At 40.6% G+C, this 22979-nt stretch overlaps 1 protein-coding gene across 1 annotated transcript in view; it reads right to left on the reverse strand.

Moving 5' to 3' along the window:
* Positions 1-22979, reverse strand: part of NIPAL2 (NIPA like domain containing 2) — a 46661-nt gene that overhangs the window by 18926 nt on the left and 4756 nt on the right. Inside the window, exons 2-3 of the mRNA XM_031590900.2 lie at positions 10468-10536; positions 8532-8703 (exon numbers count right to left, since the gene is read on the reverse strand). Of these exons, the coding sequence (XP_031446760.1) occupies positions 8532-8703; positions 10468-10536 (241 nt within the window). The remainder of the gene's footprint in view (positions 1-8531; positions 8704-10467; positions 10537-22979) is intronic.

The following is a 22979-nucleotide window of genomic DNA, read 5'->3' on the forward strand; positions in this document are numbered from 1 at the left end:
AATGAGATTTAGAAACCTCACTGTCCCAGTAGGGACACTCTGAAGAATACACTGAACCTAAGTTGTGGGAAGTTGTTCTATGTTCTCTGTTCCTGCCTACAGGACGAAGTTATTGGTTTATTCTTGAAACAATAGATCTTTTTGTGACCATCTTTGCCTCATTATCTCTATCATTCCAATGGAAAAATTAATCAGTTGTTAACTACTAGATACACTCTAGATATATCAAAATAGGTTCATAACGAGAGATAATTAGAATGAGAATACAGCATCATGTCAGTAGAAAATGAGACAAAACTTAAACTGCGTGAAGAGTGATGGAGCTCTATGCAAATGAATAAGAACAGTAAAAGAATCTCTAACTGAAGATGCCATGCTGAAAGCACACTATCTGACATAGTTTTCTTTTTTCACTGAGAACTCTGCTGTAGAAGACACTGGTATCCAGGCAACACTGGCAATACCAGAGCTAACTAGTTTCTGAAAAGAGAGAGGATAAAAGGCAGGAGAGAAGCAGCAGCAACCTGAGTTAGTGCAGGAATTAATTACTGCTGTCAGAGCTCCCCCAAACCACATCTCAGACCACCCCATATGTAGCCACTGTAACAGTACAGACCTGTTGTTTAATGAACTGATGACTCAGTGATTTCTTTTCTTGACTACTTTGTCTGGGCTCCCCATGGAGATCTAGTAAACACAACAGAGTTCAATCCTGGTATTGGCATCCAATTTGGGGTGAAATGATTTATGCCCACATTTCCATTGCCTGGTTCTCTGGAGATGATAAATAGCAATCTGAGTACACCACAACCTCTGAGGCTGGCAGTAGGCATAGAAATGCATCCAGATAAGGAAACCAGTCACTCAGCCTGTCATCCACTTGAATAATGCAGATGTGGCAAGCTCTTTCTCCAGAGATAGCTGGTAATGCACAAGAGATCACAAGCTTAACAGAATATATGTATAATTAATACTCTTTATGATGTGTAATATGTAGAGGGATTTAAAAAAAGAAGAGGTTTAGAGAACGTACATTAGGCCATCTGGGATGGGAGGAATTGGTAAAATCTGAAGTAGGTGGGGAGATGCCAATGGAAGATGAGCAGAGTGAAACCCAGGGGAGACTTTGAATAGAAAAGGCACCTGTCCCTGTGGATAAGCCACCAAGGCTTCATATGTATTCAAGTGAAGCAGAAAAGCAAAAGCCTCACAGCCTCAGGTGCATTCTACTCCTTAAGATGTTCACTTCTCAAGCCAATATTAGCTGACAAATATTGTCCCTGACATCTCCTCTGTGCATGGTGACCTCCAAGCTGCCATGCTATGAGCAGGAGGCTGGGACCTTCCAAGGTCCCCTCCAGCCTGAGTTATCCTAGGGCTGTGGGAACCCCTGGCAGAAGAGTAAGAGGGCTGCCAAAGGCCAGAGCTAAGCACACCAGATATATGAGTTAAAACCCTTCCCATCACCCAGCCCCAGTTTCCCCTTTCCTACAGAGGGTCCTCTTGTTCCTCCCTCTGCCACAGGAGCTGTGGGCATCCTCTGATGTTTTACCAATGTGGGAAGGAGATCACTGAACATTGTGTTCAGCCACATGAATGAACAGACTAAGGAGGTTGGGCAATTGCTGTGCTGAAAAGTATTAATGCATCTTTCCAATTCTTCATTCATTAGCCTGCTTTTCTTTAAAATAATAATAATAAAAAGCTGTAGACAGTCATAGAGATTGAGATCCATGTCACTGAGGCCTATTCTCTGGTTGTTTTTTTAACTGGTCAGCTATTGAATTCAGCAACAAAGAAAAGTAAACAAAAAAAATTGTCAGAGCATAAGCTGACAACAGCATGGCACTAAAGCAAGCAATGTATCATAGTTCTACACACTAATTGTTTTGGAACCACTGGTTCAATCACACGCACATCTTTAAGACTGAATTGTCAGCCTGTAGTCACTGAAGCAAAGACTGCATCTTCACTTGTCTGAGACAATTTGTATACTTTCAGCTGGATCAAAACGTTTTCAGTTAACTAATGAGGTAAAATTTAGAAAACAAGGCATGGATCTTACTCCAGCTGAAAGCAGACTCAGCTGGCCTGCTAGACCAAAAAAAAAAAAAGGCAGAAAATCATCACTGGAAGTGTTGAAGAAAAATGTAGGTGTGGCACTGAGGGACATCAGTCAGTGGGCATGGTGGTGATGGGCTGATGGTTGGACTAGATGATATACGTGGTCTTTTCCAACCTCAATGATTCTATGATTTGTTAAGGATCGAACATTGCAGAATCAAGCCTGGGCAAAGGAGAACCAAACAAATCAGATGAAATCAAATAAAATCAAGAAAATGTCTGTATCTCTATAATAGAGCCTTTTTGAAAGCTCCTGAAGCTCTTCAATCTGGAAATCTGGAATTATTATTTCAAATGAAAAATATTATGGTTTGCAATTGCATCAAAATTGGGATAAATATAAACTATCAAATGGAAAAGGGAAAAATAAAGAGTTTGTTAAGGAGCTGAATTGTTATGTTGAAACAACCACGCCTTTTTACATACCGGCATAAAACAGTCTATTTTGCATTCACTGTCTGTTACTATAGCGTATGAATTTCTATTTAAATTGAAAAATATGATAGGAAATGTCCATTTTCTGCATGGTATACAATTAAGAGCCTTAAGGGAGAGGTGTAATAGTGCTACACATAAATTAGTCAAATGCTGATTCTCCTCGGAGAGTGATAGCATGCGATTATCTCCATATGTAGGTTTTCTGCAGGAGAAACAGAAATAAAGAATAGCATGATGTGTGGGTTCTACCACCAGCAGACACTGAAGGGTGAGAATCCAGCTGAGAAAACAACTCCTCTGCCTCCTAGACAAGAAATGTGCAGTTCAGCTTGTTTCTTTTTTGTTTGCTTGCTTATTTTTAAGAAAGGAATAATATAGAGCAATTGAAAACAGAAAATACATACTGAACATTAGAATGCATTTTTTGCATTTAATCCAATCCAATCTTAAAAGACTCAAATAAAAAAACAGTGTCCATTATTCATTTTTTCTACCCAAAACAATTTAATGAATATTTTTCATTATTAAACTGTTTTCCCGGTACTGAAATCATCTATGACTCTCAACTCTTTACCTTTATTTTTTAATTTCAGATCCTACCTCAAGGAATGATTTCCATAACTGTCCATAACTATAAATCATAGAATACCCCAGACCGAAAGGGACCCTCAAGGATCACTGAGTCCAACTCCTGGACTCCTCACAGGATCACCCAAAATGCTAGTATATCCTTAATTTTCCTCATTTTAAGTCTTAGATTAGCTTTATTTAAAATAATTGGTACAATCTTCAGAAATGCACAGATAAATTTTGCTCTTTCTCTCTTTTTGATAGAGAGAAAAAGAAATTGAACATTAGTCTCAAATAGCCATTCTCTTAAGCTTAGCTGATTGGTAGCAAAGCTGAGGTCACACCAGTTAGGCAAAGGCTCCTAAAAACACCTGTTTTGCAGAATGCTTCTCTATGCACTTCACTGGCAATCTGGATAAATGCCAAAGGAGGAGCACTAGCCATGATGTGAAGACTTGTTTAATGTTCGCACCTCTCCCAGTTTGTGCAGTAGGGAAAACATTTCACTTGGTGTCCAAGCATGTGCACAACTTTATGGGTCTGCCTGCAACTTATGAAGCAGTTTAAACTCACCCAAATGATTTCACACTAGAACTGCTGAGGAATGCTCAGACTGTGAGGATGCTGCTGCTCAGGAAGGTCACATCTGAAAATGCGACCGTAAAATGTGCTTTGTACAGAGAGATCCTCAGACCTCTGTCCATCTACTGAGCTGAAGAGATTCAGGACCATCCTGGTACTGACGTGAGAAAGATCGTAAATCACAGAATCATAAGGTTAAAAAAGACCACTAATCCATCCAATCTAATGTAGGCTGCCACACAGGCAGGGAGATCTGGAGAGAAGATGAGGCAGGTAGTACATTTGATCACTGCAACCCAAATGAGCAGGAGGCTAAGGAGACAGATGATGGGGAGCAGCTCTTCCTGGGTAAGTACCAGTATGCCCCAGAGGTTCTGGAGGCCAAGCACTAAGAGTGGGACAAGAAAAAAAACTGAACAGTTGAGGTTGCTGGTCATCACAAAAAGGGGATTTAACTGAAGAATAAGCACCTGTAACATCATCTCCATGGTGGAGTCTGCAAGTAAATAATTCACAACAGAATCTCCTAGAGAATATCAGCCTGAAACTTCTACCATCTTATCCTTCTGCATCCCTATCTTGCAGCAGCCCAAGAAAATCCAGGCTATGGTCCTACTGTGGGTCATTTTGTGGAGACAAGGGAGAGGCTTCAGGTGTGAGGTGGAGAGGTACTGTTAGACCTGGTGGAATCTGGGCCTCCTCTGTTGCCCATTAACGTGCATTTGGAGGACATGAAGAAACATCTGCATGCATAGATAAACAGAGAGCCAGCTCGGCCCAGGACATCTAGGAACAAATTTATCACAGCTAATCATTAAGATTACTCTTAGTTTAAATGATAGCTATTAATGGCGCACTAAATACAAAGGGAGATATTAAAGATTTTAGTCAGATGGTGCCTGACCTCATGACAGATATTCTGCAAACTGAACGTGCAACATTTCTAATGTGATGAAACATCACTACTGGAAAAATGGTGGACAAGACATTATTTGCTTTTCCCCTGTGTCAATACCCTAATAAACAAGCAAGCAAGATGTCAGAGAAACTGCTCAAAAGAAAGGCCATTATGGTAAGTTTAATTCTGGAAACTGGGTTATAGAACATACACATTGCAGAGAGAAGGAAGAACCCTGAAAATAATTTTGTTGCATCTTCAGAAAAGCACTTTAAAGAACAGTCTGGTGACTGCGTCCCAGTTCACATTAGTAACAGAGTTCTCAGAATCTCATGGTCTTGGACCACAAAGGTGTTATGTTACACGGAGTGGGAGAAATACTTTTCTGCACAAATATCTGAGATTTTTTTTTTTCCCTAAAACACCATCAGGAATATCATTTTCCAAAGCCTAAAGCAATGTCTTGCCCCATGGCTATTTAGAAGGAGCATACGAAAATGAAAAGGGATCTCAACACTGTCAGCCTAAGTGAGTTAAGTGTAAAAAAAACTCTCTAGAGAATGATGAAAAACTGCATAAGAAGCCATCTCTGATTCCACCGGCCTCTCCTCACACAACCCCCCTAAGTTATTTCTGCAAGCAAAAGCAAGGGAATGAACAAAAAAACCACACGGCTCTAAAATTACCCAAGCTGCTTGTAAGAAATGATTTTTAATTTTTAAGTATAAAAAGCTTTTTAATGATCACATCAAACATGTATTACCACTCTTTTTTTTTTTTTAATTAAAAATTTACCAATTTTTCCTCTGGAAGAAAACAACTGCTGTCTTCTCAAACTATTTAAAATCCTGAACAGATGCAGAGCTTGCATCTTTGCAACCACACATAGAAATGCTTCCACTGTGCAAGAAAAGAATATATAGTCTTTGTAGCTTAATTCTAAGAAAAGAGAAAAATCTACTGGTGTTGTGCCAACTCATGGTCTGTGGTGATGAATTCTTTCTAAAGCATCCATCAGAAGCACCCATCTCAATAGGATGAAGTACAAACTTTTTGCTATTTAATTGATACTGAATTAAATGCAAAATTCAGTTGGATTTGGTTAAATGTGATTGCAGGATATAATAGTTGTTGGCTCCATCTATTTTAAGACCCAGAATGCTTTCTATTTCAGAAGTTTTGAGATACATCACGGGAATAACCCAAATCTGGACCAGGCAGACTCCAATATGCCTTATTCTCTTCTCACATCCTGGTTTTGAAGCAAAGAAAAAGCTCCACGTGGACCCCGAGTCACAGAGATCTTCAGGGACAGCTGGGCACATCATGAAGCACAGCTCTTCTCTGCACGGCCACAGTGCTGAGCACCCCAAGTCAGTGACAGAGAACTCTCATCTTAGGTGTGTTGACAACACATTCAGAAAAAAGTGCTGACCAGAAGGTTCAAATACAGATTTGGAGTTTGTTAACAAGCGATTAATTTCTTCATTTAAAAAAATAAGTTATGAAAAGTTGCACATTCAACAATGTGCCTCAAAAGAGCAGCCAACTAGACTACACAAAGCCCGCATACTCCACCTAAATGTCCACATCATAATGAAAAAGTATTTCTTGATCTCTAAAAATGGAAGACCTATTCTCTGCACAGCCACTGGCAGCTGATGTGCTGCATCCTGGTCAGTTTGTCATTGCCCTAAACTCTGAACTGTTGTAAACTTAAAAAGAGGCTTGCTCTTTCTCTGATTCTAATTTCAGAAGACAGGCAAGTATCTAGCGGTAGGAAGTGTTACTGGGAAGTTATTGTTGCAATTGGCTGTCCACATCATTTTTACTTTCCCTTCCTTAAGGGAATGTTAGCTAGACTAAATACAACTTCAGATATCTCTATTGTTTGGGCTAAGAAAGGGATACTGCCGGCTGATATATGGGAATGGAATATAAGTTATTAAAGTGCTTTCTGGGGTCTTCCAGGATAAACATTTAGGGATCAGTTAAATTTTTTTTTTTTTAAAGTTAAGTGGATAAGAGTTTTGACAAAATATAACAGTAAGGTAAATGGTTTATTGGTATTTGTTATAAGTAAGGGGAAATGGAAAATGAAGGAAACAGATGCAGTGCTTCTTCATATATTGCAAAGGTATGGAAGAAGAAATCTGTTCAGATAAAAATCACCCTAAATATAACCTCTTCTTTGCAACAGCTTAATAACCAAAGTAATTTTTTCCCTTCCCAATGCTTTTCATTTCTTCTTTCTAGATGTATATGTTTGCATTTTCTTCAGTATGGGCAACAAATTAGATCAGGTTCCCGTATGTTGAGAAACATCTGGAAATGCCTACAATTGTTAAAGATAAAACTGCAACCACCAAAATCACACTGGGATCTGTCCTGTTAATTTACATTTTCATCTCAGGTAATATCTCATTCCTTTCCTTGAGAAATCTTTCCTACAGTGGTGAACTACAGTGGTTTTTTATCTTTCTCCAAAATTCTGCAATAGTTTAACATTAAAGGTTACAGTAAATTGCCTGCAGTTTCCTTCCCCCGCAACTTCTTTGCTAAATTGCACCCACATATGTTTGGCTGCCTCCTTCCAATACAGACAGACAGTCCACAGGGAAGATAATTCATTTTTCGACCTTCCCATGCAGAACTGCTCACTGCAGCATTGCTTCCGAGCATGAAACTGGTAGCTAGACAAAGACCATGAAATGTTATCACTTGTCAATAGCAAACAAATGAGCTTCAGTGTATACAGAACTGTTGTTATATCTCAGCCCTGGGTGTTTCAGCTGTGGATGTGAACAATATGATTAAGGGATATGCTGCACTCTGTATCTCTGTTTTCCCACACTCTGTATGATACTGCCCTGTGCACTCTGCTTTGCATTAGCACAACATAACCACATCTTTTAAAATGTATGTTTCTTTATCAAAGAAGCAAGAGACCTCATACCTGGGATAACCCTCTAAAAACCCTAAAGAAAAGTCCAAAACAAAAAACAACTATGAACAGTAAAGATTGCATCAATTGCATCCTAACAATACAAATAATTCTACTGAAGTCCAATCTGCACATCTGATTTTTGGGTGGTCTTGAGTGAAGCTAGCAGTTGGACTTGATGATCCTTATGGATCTCTTCCAGCTTGGGATATTCTAAGATTCCATGAAATGTCCATAACTAAGATAAGAATTCCAGGAAATTTCTAGTACCTGCTGCCATAAGTATTCTTTGGTCAGAGAAGGGTTCGTAAAAAACAGTGAGAAAAAGAAAGTAATGAAAGAAGTGAATTAGTAATGAAACTAATGAAAGAAAAATTGCTGTCCATTTACAGAGCATACTGTTCTGCAGAAGTGACTCTCATGTGTGGGTCAGGACAAACTGGTACCATTCAAACCCCAAGGTACACCCAAGTGTGAGGGCATCTGCCAGTGCCAGGTGAGTACAGGCAGGTGAATTTGCCCAACCCAACAAAAAGCATGGGGATGGGCAAGGAGCAAGCAGCAGGAACTACTTGGTGTGACGGTAACACAGAAAACACACTGTGGGTACTCAGGATCTGACCATAGCTCTGCAGGCAGCAGGATATCAGCCCCTGGCCTTGACAGCTTGTGTCGCCAGCACCATTGGTACAGAACCAGGTGACCAAATGGTAAGAATTAGCACAGCACAGAGTGACAAGAGTCCCCAGAACAAAAAATAAATAAATAAAATAAAATTAGAAGAGTCTCTGAGTTAAGTAGAGGCTTTGTGTTAAATTGTTAGCTCACATAATTACATGAATCATTTCTTTTCAAACCACAGCATTAGCATTTTCCCCTCATGTTCCTGCTGCAGTTCCCGTGCTATTATCCTCCAGTCACAAATAAGCATTCAATTAAAGCAGATACCCAAGCAAAACATGGGAAACATCTCACCTATGATAGATACACATCCTAGTGGAGCAACAAGGGCAATGGGGGCAAATCCATAGGCTGTGAAATTGCCCAGCTCTCCAAGGCCCAGCAGGACAGCTCCACACCACCACAGCTTGCTCCTGTAGAAGGGCTTCAGCTCTGCTTGGCGAGCCAGTCGGAGATGAGCGCATTTCTGGAAAATTAATTATTAGGAACAGGCATGAAAAGAAAGACTTCCATTGTGTTCTTATGTATAGCAAAAGTGGAGTAATTAAAGGGTTGTCATCTTTGAATTCCAGGTGCGTCAACGTTTTCTCTTTAAACACGCCTTTCAGCTTGCTATTGCAGACAGATGGCTTTGTGTTAACTCAGATGTGTACTTCCTAAGCCACGGTGGAAATGACTGAAAAATTAGACCTCTGAACAAACCCGAAAAGCATGAAGTGAATGCTAGCTAGTGCTTCTCAGCCATCCCTGCAAGCCTCTGTTCCAGTCTCAAAGCACAGATGAGCAGGTTGTGTTTGTGAATTTAGCAACACTCAAGGGGAAGAGATGGGCCAGAATCAGAACTCTGGCAACAAACTGGAAGATGGGGACTGAACAACTTGGTGTTTTTGTTCCTGATAAGTATTCTAGCTAAGAATACAATTCCAAGATGGAAAAGGCAGCACTTAACCACTTCTACTGTTGGGAGGACTGTTAATTCATTGGGAAGAATTTAGGATTTGGCTACAATCTCCTACCTGACCTTAGAATAAGATCTCAGCTAAAGCATTATTTTCAAAAAAAAAAACCAGCTTTAACAATATCAGCAGGAGAAATACATACTCAAGTAGTATTTCATCAGTACTTGTCACATGGAGAAGATATAACTTACACAGTGTCATTGTTTTCCCTCTGACTGTACAGAAAGTACCTGTATATAACAGGATAATTTGACTTTGACCATGCTGGAGTTCTGAAACAGAGCCCAGGCATTCACCACAAGGAAGGTGTCATTATGGGGAAGAACATCAGGTCCACCACACTGGTTTTGCAGAATATAATTTCCTTTCTCAGATACCCTATCAGCCCCTCTGCATAAGGAAATGAGTCAAAAAAAACCAAAACAATAACAACAACAACAACAAAAAAGATGGAAACAAACTGATAAAGCTATAGGATAAATTATTGTAAAGTATGCATTTTACTCCACCATCTGATATTTGATTTTGGAAGTGCTACTGCAGAGTCACAAGGAAGTTCTAAATCATTTTCCTCATGTTTCCTTTTCACTCTGCAGGTTTTGCTACAGAATATGGGTCAAACAGTGATGTCTGCTAGATGCCATAGCCTCAGTTATTCCCCTTTGTGAGAAAAAGAACATTATGGCAGCTTCATGCTTTGGAAAATGCTCAGGGGATGAAATCCTAGGAAGAAGCTTAGCCTTTGAAGGAGGAAGGGAATATAAAGAAAAGCAAAATTCCCCAAGCCACAGGCCACCAATGCACAGTAATGTACACTATTTTGTATGTTGCATCTCTATAAACAAACAAAAAAAAAAATTCAAACATCTTTATGCCTGCAGACATTTAATCACATTGATGACTTCACTAAGCAGTCTTAAGAATATGCAATCACTTCCAGTTTAGATTGGAGCTAATGAGACAGGTTTTCGTGATGTGCAGTGGGACTGGATGGAGGTCATATCTGACACATTCTTACGGCACAGTACAAGGAGGTGCAGGAGGACTTACGAATTTTGATTCTGTTCTCATATGGGAATCACAGCAAATAACCAACCGAGGTATACCACCTAGCCAAAAACTGCTGCGAGTTAACGCGAGTTAAAGAAAGAGAGGGAATGTTTATTAAATGCAACAAAATTTGTATTTTGAACTTCACCATAAAAACAAATCATAAAATAAGTTGCTTTCCAAATACAAACAAATCAGAATAAAGAGAAATAATTTCATACCTGTATACTCAAAGAGATGCTAATCAGAAAATTTGAGGCAGCAGCAAGTAAAACTCCCAAGAGCTCAGTCTGCAGGATCACCAAACAGAGAAATATAAAACATACTTATTAGGTGAAGAAGAACAATATAACAGTGATTTTCTGATAGTACATCATAACAGGATCAAAAACAAATTATTGCACTTTTCAGTCACTAAGTTGAGGCTGCACTAAGAAACTGATAAAAAAAATCTCTCTGTACAGTGGACTGTAATAAGAAAGCTTGTGTGTGGTGCCTAGGGCTTAAGTAGTAAACAACTGGGAACTGGAAGGGCATCCCAATGCAGGAGGTGGTTTTACAGCCCTTCAAAAGAAAATGTCCTTTAATCTTGCAAAAGAAAAAACTAGACGTGTCTCACATGAACACTACACACACAAATTCTTCTTTCTTTTTTTTAAGTATGTGTTTTATTACATAACCCAGAAGTAAAATCAACAGCAATCACATTGTTCATATTGGAACACAGCGATTTTATGTTTCAACATATCCACTATTTGACAGGGCAGCCAGGATCATAAGTCTGCTGACAGCTTCTTTAATGTACCATATTATTTAACCAAATCCTTTTCTAATCAGCCTAATTTTCGTTAAAATTTGCAAGCTTTCTGTGAGGCTGAGAAATTAAAAACACTCATTATTTTGGGACTCATTATTTTGGGAAACAGCCATTCAAAGTTTCATTTCAGGAAGTTCAATGAACAGATACACAGCAGAACTTTCCATCTATGTTTGAAATGTTGCAACCTTTGTATGCTGCCCTAAGAATACTCACCCATCCAAGGCCACTACTACGGTTCCATGAGAAGACACATTAGCTTGCAGAGAGGACAAATGTAATATCAGTGGGCTTTTTCAAACAAAGACAATGAATGAGCATCTCCAAAAGCACGAAGAAAGAACAGCCTTACCACAAAAGGTCTAGCAAAGGATGATAATCTTAAAAGGCATATCTGAATCCAACTATCTCCAGCCTCATGCACTTCTGCAGCAGCTTAGGCTCAGAAGGAAGAGCAGACAACAGAATCATACATGGTGAAATGCTCTGCAGGTTGCAAAATGTCACCAAGACAAGTAAGTACTACAGGAACACGAGGAGTCTTGCATTCTCCTTCCACACTGGGAAACTGCTATCAAATGGCCATCACCCAGGGCCCCATAGAAGCACAGGGGGTGAGTTTTCCTCCCCAAAGCTTTGGTGCTGGTGGTACTAAATTTTGTGCAAAGTTTGACTATTGATATGTGGATTATTGTGTTCCTTTCTTCATCCAGCAAACAAACAGCAATATCAATAAAACAGCAGTTAAATCAAAATTGTTTTCTTGCTCCCTAAGACTTGGTCTTTCTAAATGACTACATGTTCTTTTGTGAGGGGGTGGAGAGGTGACCTTGTCAGCCTTATCATGAAGGGTTTAAGAATAAGGTGACAGCAGGGAACAGAAAACAGGAACTGCCAGTTCATTTACCTCATCATTTTGTTGCCTTCACGTAAGTTGCAGCAGAGAGCATGGGCTCTGCAGCTTTTTCCAGTTCAGCAGCCCTCACAGCTGTAGCTCTGAGCAGCACCTTACAGTTCCTTAATCCCAGCCCACAGTTGCAGAAACCGACTCAGGAAGAAACCAGACTCCAGGGAGAAATCGTGCTGGTCTCAAAGGGGGCTCTCTATCCAGCTTTTAATCTGCCAAAAGCACTTTCATCATTAGATGTAAAATTCCTTAGGCAGGAGCCCTAACTTCTGATGGCAGTCAGCAGTCCTCATACGTGGCATACATGCCATGGCTGCAAGGGATGAGCTACGCTATCAGTGAAGAACATGGATGGAAACAGTGAGGTCACCAAGCTCAATCTGCATGAGTGGGCAGACCTGTGCACTTACATTCATCCTGGGCTGCTGAAAACCCAGGTGTAAGGTACCATATGGAATGACTGTCTTGGTCTATAATATTTCTCAGAACTGTTCCTTTTCTCTTAAGATAAAACTTGCATGCAGCTGGTGGCAGAGGATGAGACTCTGTTTAATTTGTCATTATAAACAAAAAGTGCAAAATTACACTCACTTACTGCTTCCAATGATGATCTGAGTATCGACCTCCAGGAACTCTGAATCAAATGCCCCTTTTATGGCTCTATGTAATAGGGATGAACTCATGTAAGTTTTGTGTGCTATAGCTGTGTGGTGTGACTGTACTTTCCAACAGGGACTCCAGACCGAAGTCTTCCCATGCTGAGCATTGCTTGTGTCCCCTCCAGCACTAAATGCTTTTGTACCTCAGCAGTTGATTTGTCAATTACATGAGAGCTTTGCTTCATTAGATTAGAATGAGCTTTCTTCAACTGGCATTGTGGGCTGCTCCAGATTTCTCACCATGATTACCCAAGTTCTGAACTGGAATTGTCTCTCAAAAGTCATTACTCTTTTTGCAGTTTCCAGAAATTCCTGGGAGCAGCTCAAATATTTGGCCTTCTAATTTTCTGGGAACTACTGAGACAACGTATGCTACCATAGTTTCAGTGTTTCCCTGGTACTGAGACCAAAATTTCACTCAGCATTCCGTATGACATCTCCCAGGGCCAATAGTGCCAGTGATTCCTCATGGAGACCATAAGGGTAAGGCCTTCTCATACCAAGACAGGAACAGGCAGCCAGGGGCACCAAGCAGCTCCCTGGGGATGGAGACAGAGGATGGGCAGGGCCATAGGCTTGGCTTGGCAAGGGCCCATTACAGGCTGGAGCTTGGCCTTGCTGTGGCCTTGCTGGAGCAGAGTCTGACAGTCATAAGGCTAATGTGGAGATTTAGGCCATGGGCAGGGCTGAGGAGCCAGGGAAAAACAGTGCTTGCACAGGATCATGGCAAATCTATAGTGGCAGTCTGAGCTCTAAACTTACCCTCACTGCTCAGGTCATTTTATCGTAATGACCACATGGTTCACCTGCATGTTGCTGTTGGCATATATACTGCGCTGCCTGCTCTAAACTGACATGTGTTAATGAGCTCTGGTTAATAGTGTGATAGCATCGTACTTCCAAAGCCAGGGCCGGACAGACCCTTAAAGATTAAAAGCAGAGTGCAGTGCATGAGGGAGGTCAAATATCACATGGGAGACAAGATGAAAGTACAGTCACACCACACAGCTATAGCACGGAAAAACTTATGTGAGTTCATACTCAGGCATGCCAACGTTAAAGAAAACAACACGGAACAAAAATTCAGTAAAGGAGAAAATTAGATTGTAAACTTCACAAATCAGAGCATCATAAGCTAACAGACTTTTCCTAATGCACAAGAGCTATCATATAAAGTAGTGCTCAAAGCACTAGCTCAGACTAATAAAACCAGGCATGAATGAAAGATGATGACTTGCAACAGAAGAAAGATTACCCTATCAAACTGAAATGGTTGCTGTATTGCCCTGAAGACCACCAGAATCCTTGTGTTCCAATCTTGTCATATAAAAGGCTTTATCATTTGTGTTGTGTCCACCATTCAGTGTCCTTCAGAGGTTAGAGGACTGCTGTAGCAGCCAGTTTTCTAAGTGATAAACATGACATTCTCTGAACACAGAGTTTCCAGTTGTGATATCCAGTTGTGATATCATCCATACAACTGCAGAGCTTCCCACACAAAAGTCTTGAGACAAATCTCCACGAGGGAATTCAGTTGCAGACACAACTCCAGAGCCATGGTGCTACTTCACTCGACTAAGAAGTTCTACGGGAAAAAGATTGAAATACTCAAAACTGTTGGCATAAGATGCAAATCCCTTCATCTCCAAAACATCTGTCCAAAACAGGCCACTTTGTTGTACCCCAGATTTCAAACTGTTGACGCATTCTTCCAATGCTTCCAAATACATTACACTTGTCCTAGAAACATCCTTCCTGTAAGTTTTCCAAAAAGTAAAACAATACAGACATTTTATTTCCTTTACCTTAATTTGATTTGAAACAAGCTGTTAAAGTCACTTGCTGGCTTTGCAGCACATGAACAATAAACAGAGACTGTGGATTTACCAATGTTTGGCAGATCTCTAGTTGCACAATTGTACCCAAAGAGCGGTGGTCAAAGGTTCAATGTCTGGATGGAGATCGGAGATGAATTTTGTACCTCAGGGGTCAGTACTGGGACCAATGCTCTTTACCATCTTCATCAATGACACCAACAAGTGCACTCATTATTTTCTGGATTACACAAAACTGCGTGGTGCGGTCAACAGGCCTGAGAGATGGGATGCTGTCCAGAAAGACCCAGACAGGCTTGAGCAGTGGGTCCACGCAAACCTCATGAGGTTCAACAAATCAAAGTGCAAGGCCTTGCACCTGGGTTGTGGCAACCATTGCTATCAGTACAAGCTGGGACATGTAAGGAAAGAGCACAGCCCTGACAAAAAGTGAATGGCAAGCTGACCATGAGTCAGCAATGTGCCCTCACAGCCCAGAAAGCCAACTGTATCGTGGACTGCATTAAAAAGAAGCATGGCCAGTAGGGCAGGAGATGTGATCCTGCCCCTCTACTCTGTGCTGGTGAGGCCTCACAGTCCAGGAGTACTGTATCCAGATGTGGGATCCTAAGTACAGGAGAGATGTGGATCTGTTGGAGCGTGTCCAGAAGAGGGCCACAAAAATGATCCAAGGGATGGAACACCTCTCCTATGAGGACAAGCTGAGAGAGCTGGGGCTGTTCAGCCCGGAAAAGAGAAGGCTCAAGGGAGACCTGATAGTGGCCTTTCAGTACCTGAAGGGGGGCTGTAAGCAAGAAGGGGACAGACTCTTTAGCAGGGTGTGCTGTGACAGAACAAGGGAAAGTGGTTTCAAACTAAAAGAGGGAGGATTTAGATTGGATATAAGGAAGAAATTTCTTATGGTAAGGGTGGTGAGGCACTGGAACATGTTGCCCAGAGAAGTGGAGGATTCCCCATCCCTGGAGACGCACAGGTCAGGCTGGATGAAGCTCTGAGCAAGCATATCTAACTGTAGACATCCCTGTACGTTACAGGGGAATCAGACCAGATGACTTTTAAGGATCCCTTCTAACTCAAGCAATTCTGTGAATTTATGATTCTATGTTACGCTTGCTGGCAAAACTGGCTCAAGGAATGCTTTTCGAACCCCATTCCTAGGCCTCCACTGCTCACTGCCTCATTTGTGTTAAAACAACTATTTGTGAGTCCACAAAGGCACTGTTCTAGGTTTGAAACAATCCCTCCCAAAATATATCCCATTAGCATCATGTTCTTTATAAGCCACCTGCCAATGTTGAATGCTGAAGGCAAATTAAAATTCACAAGCCACAGCAAGTGCTTTAAAATGGTGACCCTGTGTGGTTTGCCGGCCATGAAAGTGACCAAAGGATCATGACTTTATGAGGGACTGCCCGGGGGGATTCAAGAAGTGATAAACTTGTCTGAAGCAAGGCACTCTCACCAATACGTGGCATCCCACATCCCAGCTGCATGAGCCTCTCACACAAGCTCAGGTGTGGGGCAGGGGGCTCTGAAGGATCAGACAGAAGGCATCTGTTTGCCAACTGGAGTGGCAATGTATTGCTACTCAAAATAAATGAGCAGCAGAATTACAAATTGCTGCATATGATCCTCCTCTGAGCACTCAAGCAGAGCCTGATGCTTATTCACCCTAACATCTTTTCACATCATTCTGGCAGTGTTTTAAAAGAGCCTTTTATGTGCAAGGTCTCTTTTTATTGTTAAAGTAAAGCAAAGGACTTATGATTAATGAAAGCCAGGCTGAAATCTAAATTTTTAGCAATAATTCTAATAAATTTATTCCCAGCACAGTAAAATTTGCATTGGAGATTCAGTTATACAGTGAGATGCAAGTTACCCATATTACATCTGTGTTTTCCTATTGCACATTAAATGAAGTTTCCAGGCCCCTGAAATGAATGCTTAGAAAGATTAACTGAATTTGTATTGAGTAAAAGGTATATGGGCATTATTTGTGGAAACTTTTCATGCTGATAAATTAAACTGATGAAAAGAAAAAAAAATCATTTCAAAGGCATGTTCTCTGCTAACTTTACAACGCCAGTTAAACTGCTCCTCCTATTTTTCTTTATTTCTGCATTTATTTGTGATCTAAAGGTGTTCTCAACAAATGTCATGAATTACATGACTTTCAAAAGCCACATCTGAATTCCAGTAATTAGGATTTCTCTGGAGATGGATGGATCCTGTAACAACAATAGGAGAAATGCTTCCTAAAATTCCAATTCTGCATTAACTCTGAAGCAAGGCAAATTCAGAATCCTTAACAAAAAACATAGCTTTGAAAGAGTTACCATGTGGAATTAGCAGAAGCTTATCATTTAGCTATTATTATTTATAAAGCTCTGGCTGTACTCAGTGCTTTACAGATGTATAAAGAAAATAAGTTTCTTGTTTTCACTGGTTTTTACACTGCAATTTGTACATTCATATGATTCAGGCCCACGTAAAGTACAGAAGGAGACCTGAAACAATAATAAAAGAGCAATTACCAGTATTGGAACATTCAATGAAAATACACATGGGTCGTTCACTGTGACATGAAAGACAAAAGACATACAAGGAGAGAATTAAAACATTTGTTTCCATCTTTTTTTAGGAGCAAAAGAGAAGAGAGACATGAGTCGTTACACAGGATTCCAAACCACAGTAGATACAGTCCCTATCTCACAAATATTGCAGTTCTCTTGCCTTTACTAGGTTTTATCTTCCATTAGCTTCTGAATTTAGAGTATATCTTTTTTTCATGAAAGAGACAAATTGTAAAGGCTGAGAGAAAAATCTTGGTAAGGTATCAAAGGATGTGGGAGTTTGAGAGGACAGATTATCCACAGAAATGGGGCACCTTTGTCCAACTCCACGCTTCAATCATTTTCATGCATTCTTATTTATATTCCTCAGTCTGATTAGTTAACGTCCAAAATGCATTCCAAACTGAGGTGATGAATTTTAATGGTAAAAGATAACAAAAAAAAAACTTCTAACATGCTCACTATACATGTATACAGACATATCCATCCACTATAATATTACAAGCACTATGAACAGTAATTTCTTTCTTTTTTGAGGAGTTACAGCAAAATCTCTCATCTCCTAAATTTCAATTTCCTGTACTCGAGAATCAAATATCAGAATTAGGAAATAAATGAGATAACGGGGAAGGGACAGAATGGATTTTTACACTGTTCCTCAGATGAAGAGACTGAGACACCGTGCTGCATAATCAGAGAGCATTTCATGTTTTAATATCACCTGTTAGATTGCAAATAAAAGCCTCTCCAGTGTATGCACAATAGAGGCTCTAAAAATTTCAATCATAGTTGATAACATCTTAATAGAAGGATTTTCTCAAGGACCATCACATAACATCTCCATGGCAACTACAGAAATTACATACCCAGAAAAGCAAGAAAAGGATTGCTTAACTTTGTCAGTTTTCAGGTTCCTCAGGAGAAACAAGGATGTCTGACCAGCTTCTCCCACAAAAAGGCCAACTGGCTGAGGGATACCCCTCTGCTGCTGCACCTGAACTGGCTTTTTTGTATTCCAGTCTGGCCCTGCCTTGCTTCTGGTATAAAAGGCAAGGTAACAATCCCAACCACTAAAACATTCTGTACATTAATTCCCAGAAATAATAGCATGGCTCATAGTGAGATGCTCCACCTGTTAGACGTGTCTCTCTAGACAACCGACTGTCCAGAAAGCTGAGGAGGAGGTAGATCACAGCATGGAGCACACACAAGATTCATGGGGACAGTTCATGCTCTAGAAGATGGAGTAGCTCTGTCCGTACTCAGAAACACTGGCAAACTCAGTAGGGAGCTATCTGAACGACTGAATAAATCATGCTGTTAAGTGTAACGTTAGGTTGCAGGAGAAGAAACAGAGTGCCTCGCTCTGCCTGTACACACAAACATGCCTCAGAACAAAATACACCTAGCTTGTTCCCTTCTGGTATTTTAGTACAAACCTTGCTGGAGTACGAAGATACGCAAAGCCTAGACAGCAAAGGTAAAAATCTCCTATACCAGCTGTGAGGAGCAGGGCAATGATATGCCCTTCCCAGCACGCACCTCTCCAGCATCACTTTCCAACAGAGGCAGACTAGTCTCTCATCCCCCTCAATGAATCTTCTGTTAGCTGTAGCTAACTCTTCCCTTGATGTGCACAGAAGAGTCTTCTCAACATGCTCAGTTGCTGGACCCCACTGTCACACTCGTGGGCCTGGGTAAACATGAATGGGAAATTAGGCTTGTGAGGGCTTGGAGAATATGCCCTATGAGGAGAGACTGAAGGAACTGGGGATGTTCAGTCTGGGAAAAGGAGGCTGAGAGGAGAGACCTTATTGCTCTCTTCCAATATCTGAAAGGTGCTTACAATGAGAGCGGGGTTGGTCTCTTCTTACTGGTGACAGGACGAGGGGAAATGGCCTCAAGTTGTGCCAGGGTAAGTTTAGGTTGGATATCAGGAAACACTTCTTTACAGAAAGGGTTGTTAAGCACTGGAATAGGCTGCCCAGGGAGGTGGTTGAATCACCATCCCTGGGTGTGTTTAAAAACCATTCGGATGTGGTGCTCCAGGACATGATTTAGCAGAGGGTTGTTAGTTAGGGTAGTATGGTTAGGTTATGGTTGGACTCAATGATCTTTAAGGTCTTTTCCAATCTGAGTGATTCTATGATTCTATGATTAGGACACTTGCAGGCTGGTGGCATTTCAGAGCAGCTTCTAACAGGAGTAATGAGAGGAGGGGTAAAAAGAAAAGACCCAACTGCATTTAGAATGAAGTTTGATCCATCTGGGAAAAGAATTATGTGACTATATGGTAGAGGAATGGACAGCCCAAAGGCCTTTCCAGTTCCTGCAGAGGAGGGGTGCTGCACATTTTCTTGCTTTTCTTCCTGCCCCTCACGCACTTGGCTCTCCTTGTTCATTTCCACAGAGACCGTTAATCATTTACAGATAGTTTGTAATGTAAAAAAAGGACTGGGCTCCAGAAGGCAGAACATTCTGGTTAGCAACACCATTCATTTAAATATAAACAACTGCTAGATTATCAGTGATGATTTAGAAACAAGAGGTCTTGCACTCACTAAAATATTCACACACATGTATATGGATGCATAGACACACAAACACAACTGGATGCTTTTAATTTACAGATGCTTCTGGTAAAAACTTTAAGATGTAAATCTGGGATTTAGGATAACGAATACATTTCTTAGAGAAATGATCTCATACGCCAGTTTCTTGCAGGGACCTGGGATATAGACAATGGCCTCATTTTCCCTTTTTCCCATTTTTCCCTGTTACCCTGTGACACATTACAGTTGTGCATTTTAATCTTTTACTTTGATCTGTAACTTGATTTAAAGCATTGTGAGCCATTTTGTAGTTTGTGATGGGTGCTGGCTGGTATACAGAGGAAATGTCTAGTTCACTACAAACCAAAACATCTTTTGATCTGCTGGAGAAAACAAGAAGCAGTTTAGATGAACAATTTTTTTCTAGGTACCTTTATCTCCTTTTTGTGCTCTCTGTTGCTCTTAAATGAGATAAAAAGCATTTTCACCTAGTTTTGAGCATTCTTCCAGCAAGTTTAGCTTATAGAATTTGCTGGCTTCTTATTGGTATTTTAATATAATATAGAACACAGTATGAGGGCTGCTCCAAAACTAATGCCTCCTATTTTATTATGTTGGCCCATGGTATCAGAGGCAGATGGGCAGTAAGGCAGTAGAGGCTGAACCTTCCCATCAATATTCTGTACCGTTTTGTTGCTGTGTGACAGGTGGCAGCAGAGGGGCAGTCTGACAAAATGGCATCTGACACAGAAACGTGTATGAAGTGGATGTGTATTATTGCATTCCTCTGTCTGGAAAAAATGGCACTTACTGATATTCATCAATGCTTGCTGAATGTGGAGACCAAACAGTGGATGTGAGCACAGTGAAGTGATGGGTGGTGCATTTCAGCAGTGGTGAAAGCAGGTCACCTCTGCTGATGCAGATTTTTACAAGTGCAGCATGCAGGCTCTTCTTCATCACTGGCAAAAATGCATAGCTAATAACAGTGACTAGGCTGAAAAACACTGCTTTGTAGCTGAGGAATTGCTCTACCAAACAGTGTTATTGTGTTTTTTTTATCTGTTGTGGTTTCTGTGGAATAAACAGGAGGCATTACTTTCGGAGCAATCTGTTTCCACTCAACAGGGAACACTAGAGAAATGAGACCTATACATATAAATTCTGTCCATTCTGTTTTAGGAATTAAAAGAGAGAACTGAGCATCTTTTTCCTTAGGGGCCATCAGCTCTCTCTTGTAAACCACATTAATGATCTTTAGTTTGTCCTAGAAGCTTTTGATCTATAGCCAAGAGATGCTAGAGCCTTGGTCTGATAAAAGCTGTTAGGTTTTGTTTGACTGAAGGTTTAGCAGACATAACAAGCTTTGTTCTCCATCATTTTGACATGATGACTAAGTCACTACTGCATGACAACAGAGACAGTGAATGATAATGTTCATGGTGCTTTAGTCACTGCAGGGAGCAACAGACTGTCACTGAAATAGAAAAAAAAAAGCAAAAAGATTAATGTCATTAGAAGTCAGTAAATGCAAGAACTTTGTGACAAGTCCAAAACATAAATATATAAATAAAATGCCTGGAAAGAGTAGGTTAGAGTCATAAAGCAAAGTAAATGGAATCAGAATTCACTCACTCCAAGGTTGGGACCCCTAAAATTTAAAGCAGGTTTTAATTGTCAGTTGACTCTCTGGTTACAAGTCTGTTATGTACACAAAGCTCATATTTTGATTGTTTTTACAGGAATCTCTTTCCAGTGTGGATATCTTTGGCTGTTGATGAAAAAGGATTCAAGTGCAATTCGTATCGGTTGGCAAAATGACCTCATTTTGATCAAGATAACAAGTTAAAACATTGTACATGCTAGCTAAGACTCCACTGCAGATTTTAGCTCCCTCTGAGCTGATTCAGTTAAAGGGAATTAAAGTCAGCAAGTTAGACTTACTAACTACTTTGCCTTAGCCATCCTGAAGTAGCAATGTCCAAGCAGCCAGCTTGCTTTGCTACAAGTCGTGACTTCCACACATGGAGGGTCTTCCTCCAGATCTTGCACTTAGCATGGTGGGCCAATATCCCACAGGCCTATGCACCACAGGATTGCTTCTGCAGAAACAGTGCTGGATACAGAAGATGAAACAGGCCTTCTCTTAGACAGTTACTGAGTGCCTCATCCACTTTTCCACAATCTCTCTTCATTTTCACCTTACGGGCAAAATAGCTCATATCACCAAAGGAGGCCAAAGCTCCCAGCTTAGATAACGTAAATCAGCCACGAGTATCATGGAGAACAGTGAAGTTACACTGGTGTAACCTCAATTTTTGCAATACACATCTGTTTGCTTGATATTATTTACTTTTGAGCTTGTTCTGCAAATATCACTGCCACGTTTCTCAAGATCTCTGCTCTAGGCCTGGCGTTGATTCGCACACCAACTGGCTGTCTTTTGAAGCTTCTGGCAGTATGTTTCTAAGTCTAGATTAGTCACAGAATGGAAAGCATATCTCCCAACTGTTCACATTAATAAATGCCATTCTTCTGGGACGATGTGTAGTGACATTATAAACATGAACGTAACAGTTTATACATGTCACCAAAACTCCAAATGGAATAATCACAGCCTTGGTTATTAGGTTAGCCAAAGGTCCTCACCCCCCTTATGGCTGAAGTGCACATTCTAGAGTTTGCTCATATTTCTAAAGCCTTGTTTCCTGAATTTGGTCGAATTTCTACTCAAGTCACTGGGATTTTTTTGATTCCTTCAAACAGGATTTAATCAGACCCAGCATACTGCTCTAGAGATGCAAGGGTAAGATTGAGACATCAATTTTTTTATGCCCAAAGCAGACTTCCAGAACATAAGAAGATGAACATTGTATCTTAGCTTCAGAGAGCAATGAAGTCTTCCTTGGATCACAAAATCATAAATGCCCATATGGTCATAGGCGGGATTTTATGAGAAGGGCAACTTTTATTTAAGAAATTAGATGAGTATTCCCCTGTGCATTTATCCAGACAAACTGTCTCACCAAATGAGGTACTACAGCAAGTGAAGCAGCAGAAGCATAGGTTTGATATCTTCACTATCTTTAATGATGCCCCAGAAGCAACTCTGAGGCAAGACTGTGGGACACCAAAATCAACATAATAGCCATGGCCAATTTAATTTAAAGCCCATTATTTGCAGAGCTTCAGGGTGGGCAAAACAAAGCAGAGTAGGGATTGAAGCTTGTCCTGTGCCTGATGTTTCCTACTTAGTGATGGTAAGGGGAAGCAATCACTCTTCTCTGCTCCAGAGTAAATCTGATTCTGCTGCTCTGAAACACTGTCCTGAAGGACAGTGCCTGTTTTAAGCTCTGCAATCAGCATGAGCTGGATATCTGACAGAGTCTG

This window comes from Phasianus colchicus, chromosome 3, assembly GCF_987193195.1.
Source record: "Phasianus colchicus chromosome 3, bPhaCol1.hap1.1, whole genome shotgun sequence".
NCBI lineage: Eukaryota > Metazoa > Chordata > Aves > Galliformes > Phasianidae > Phasianus > Phasianus colchicus.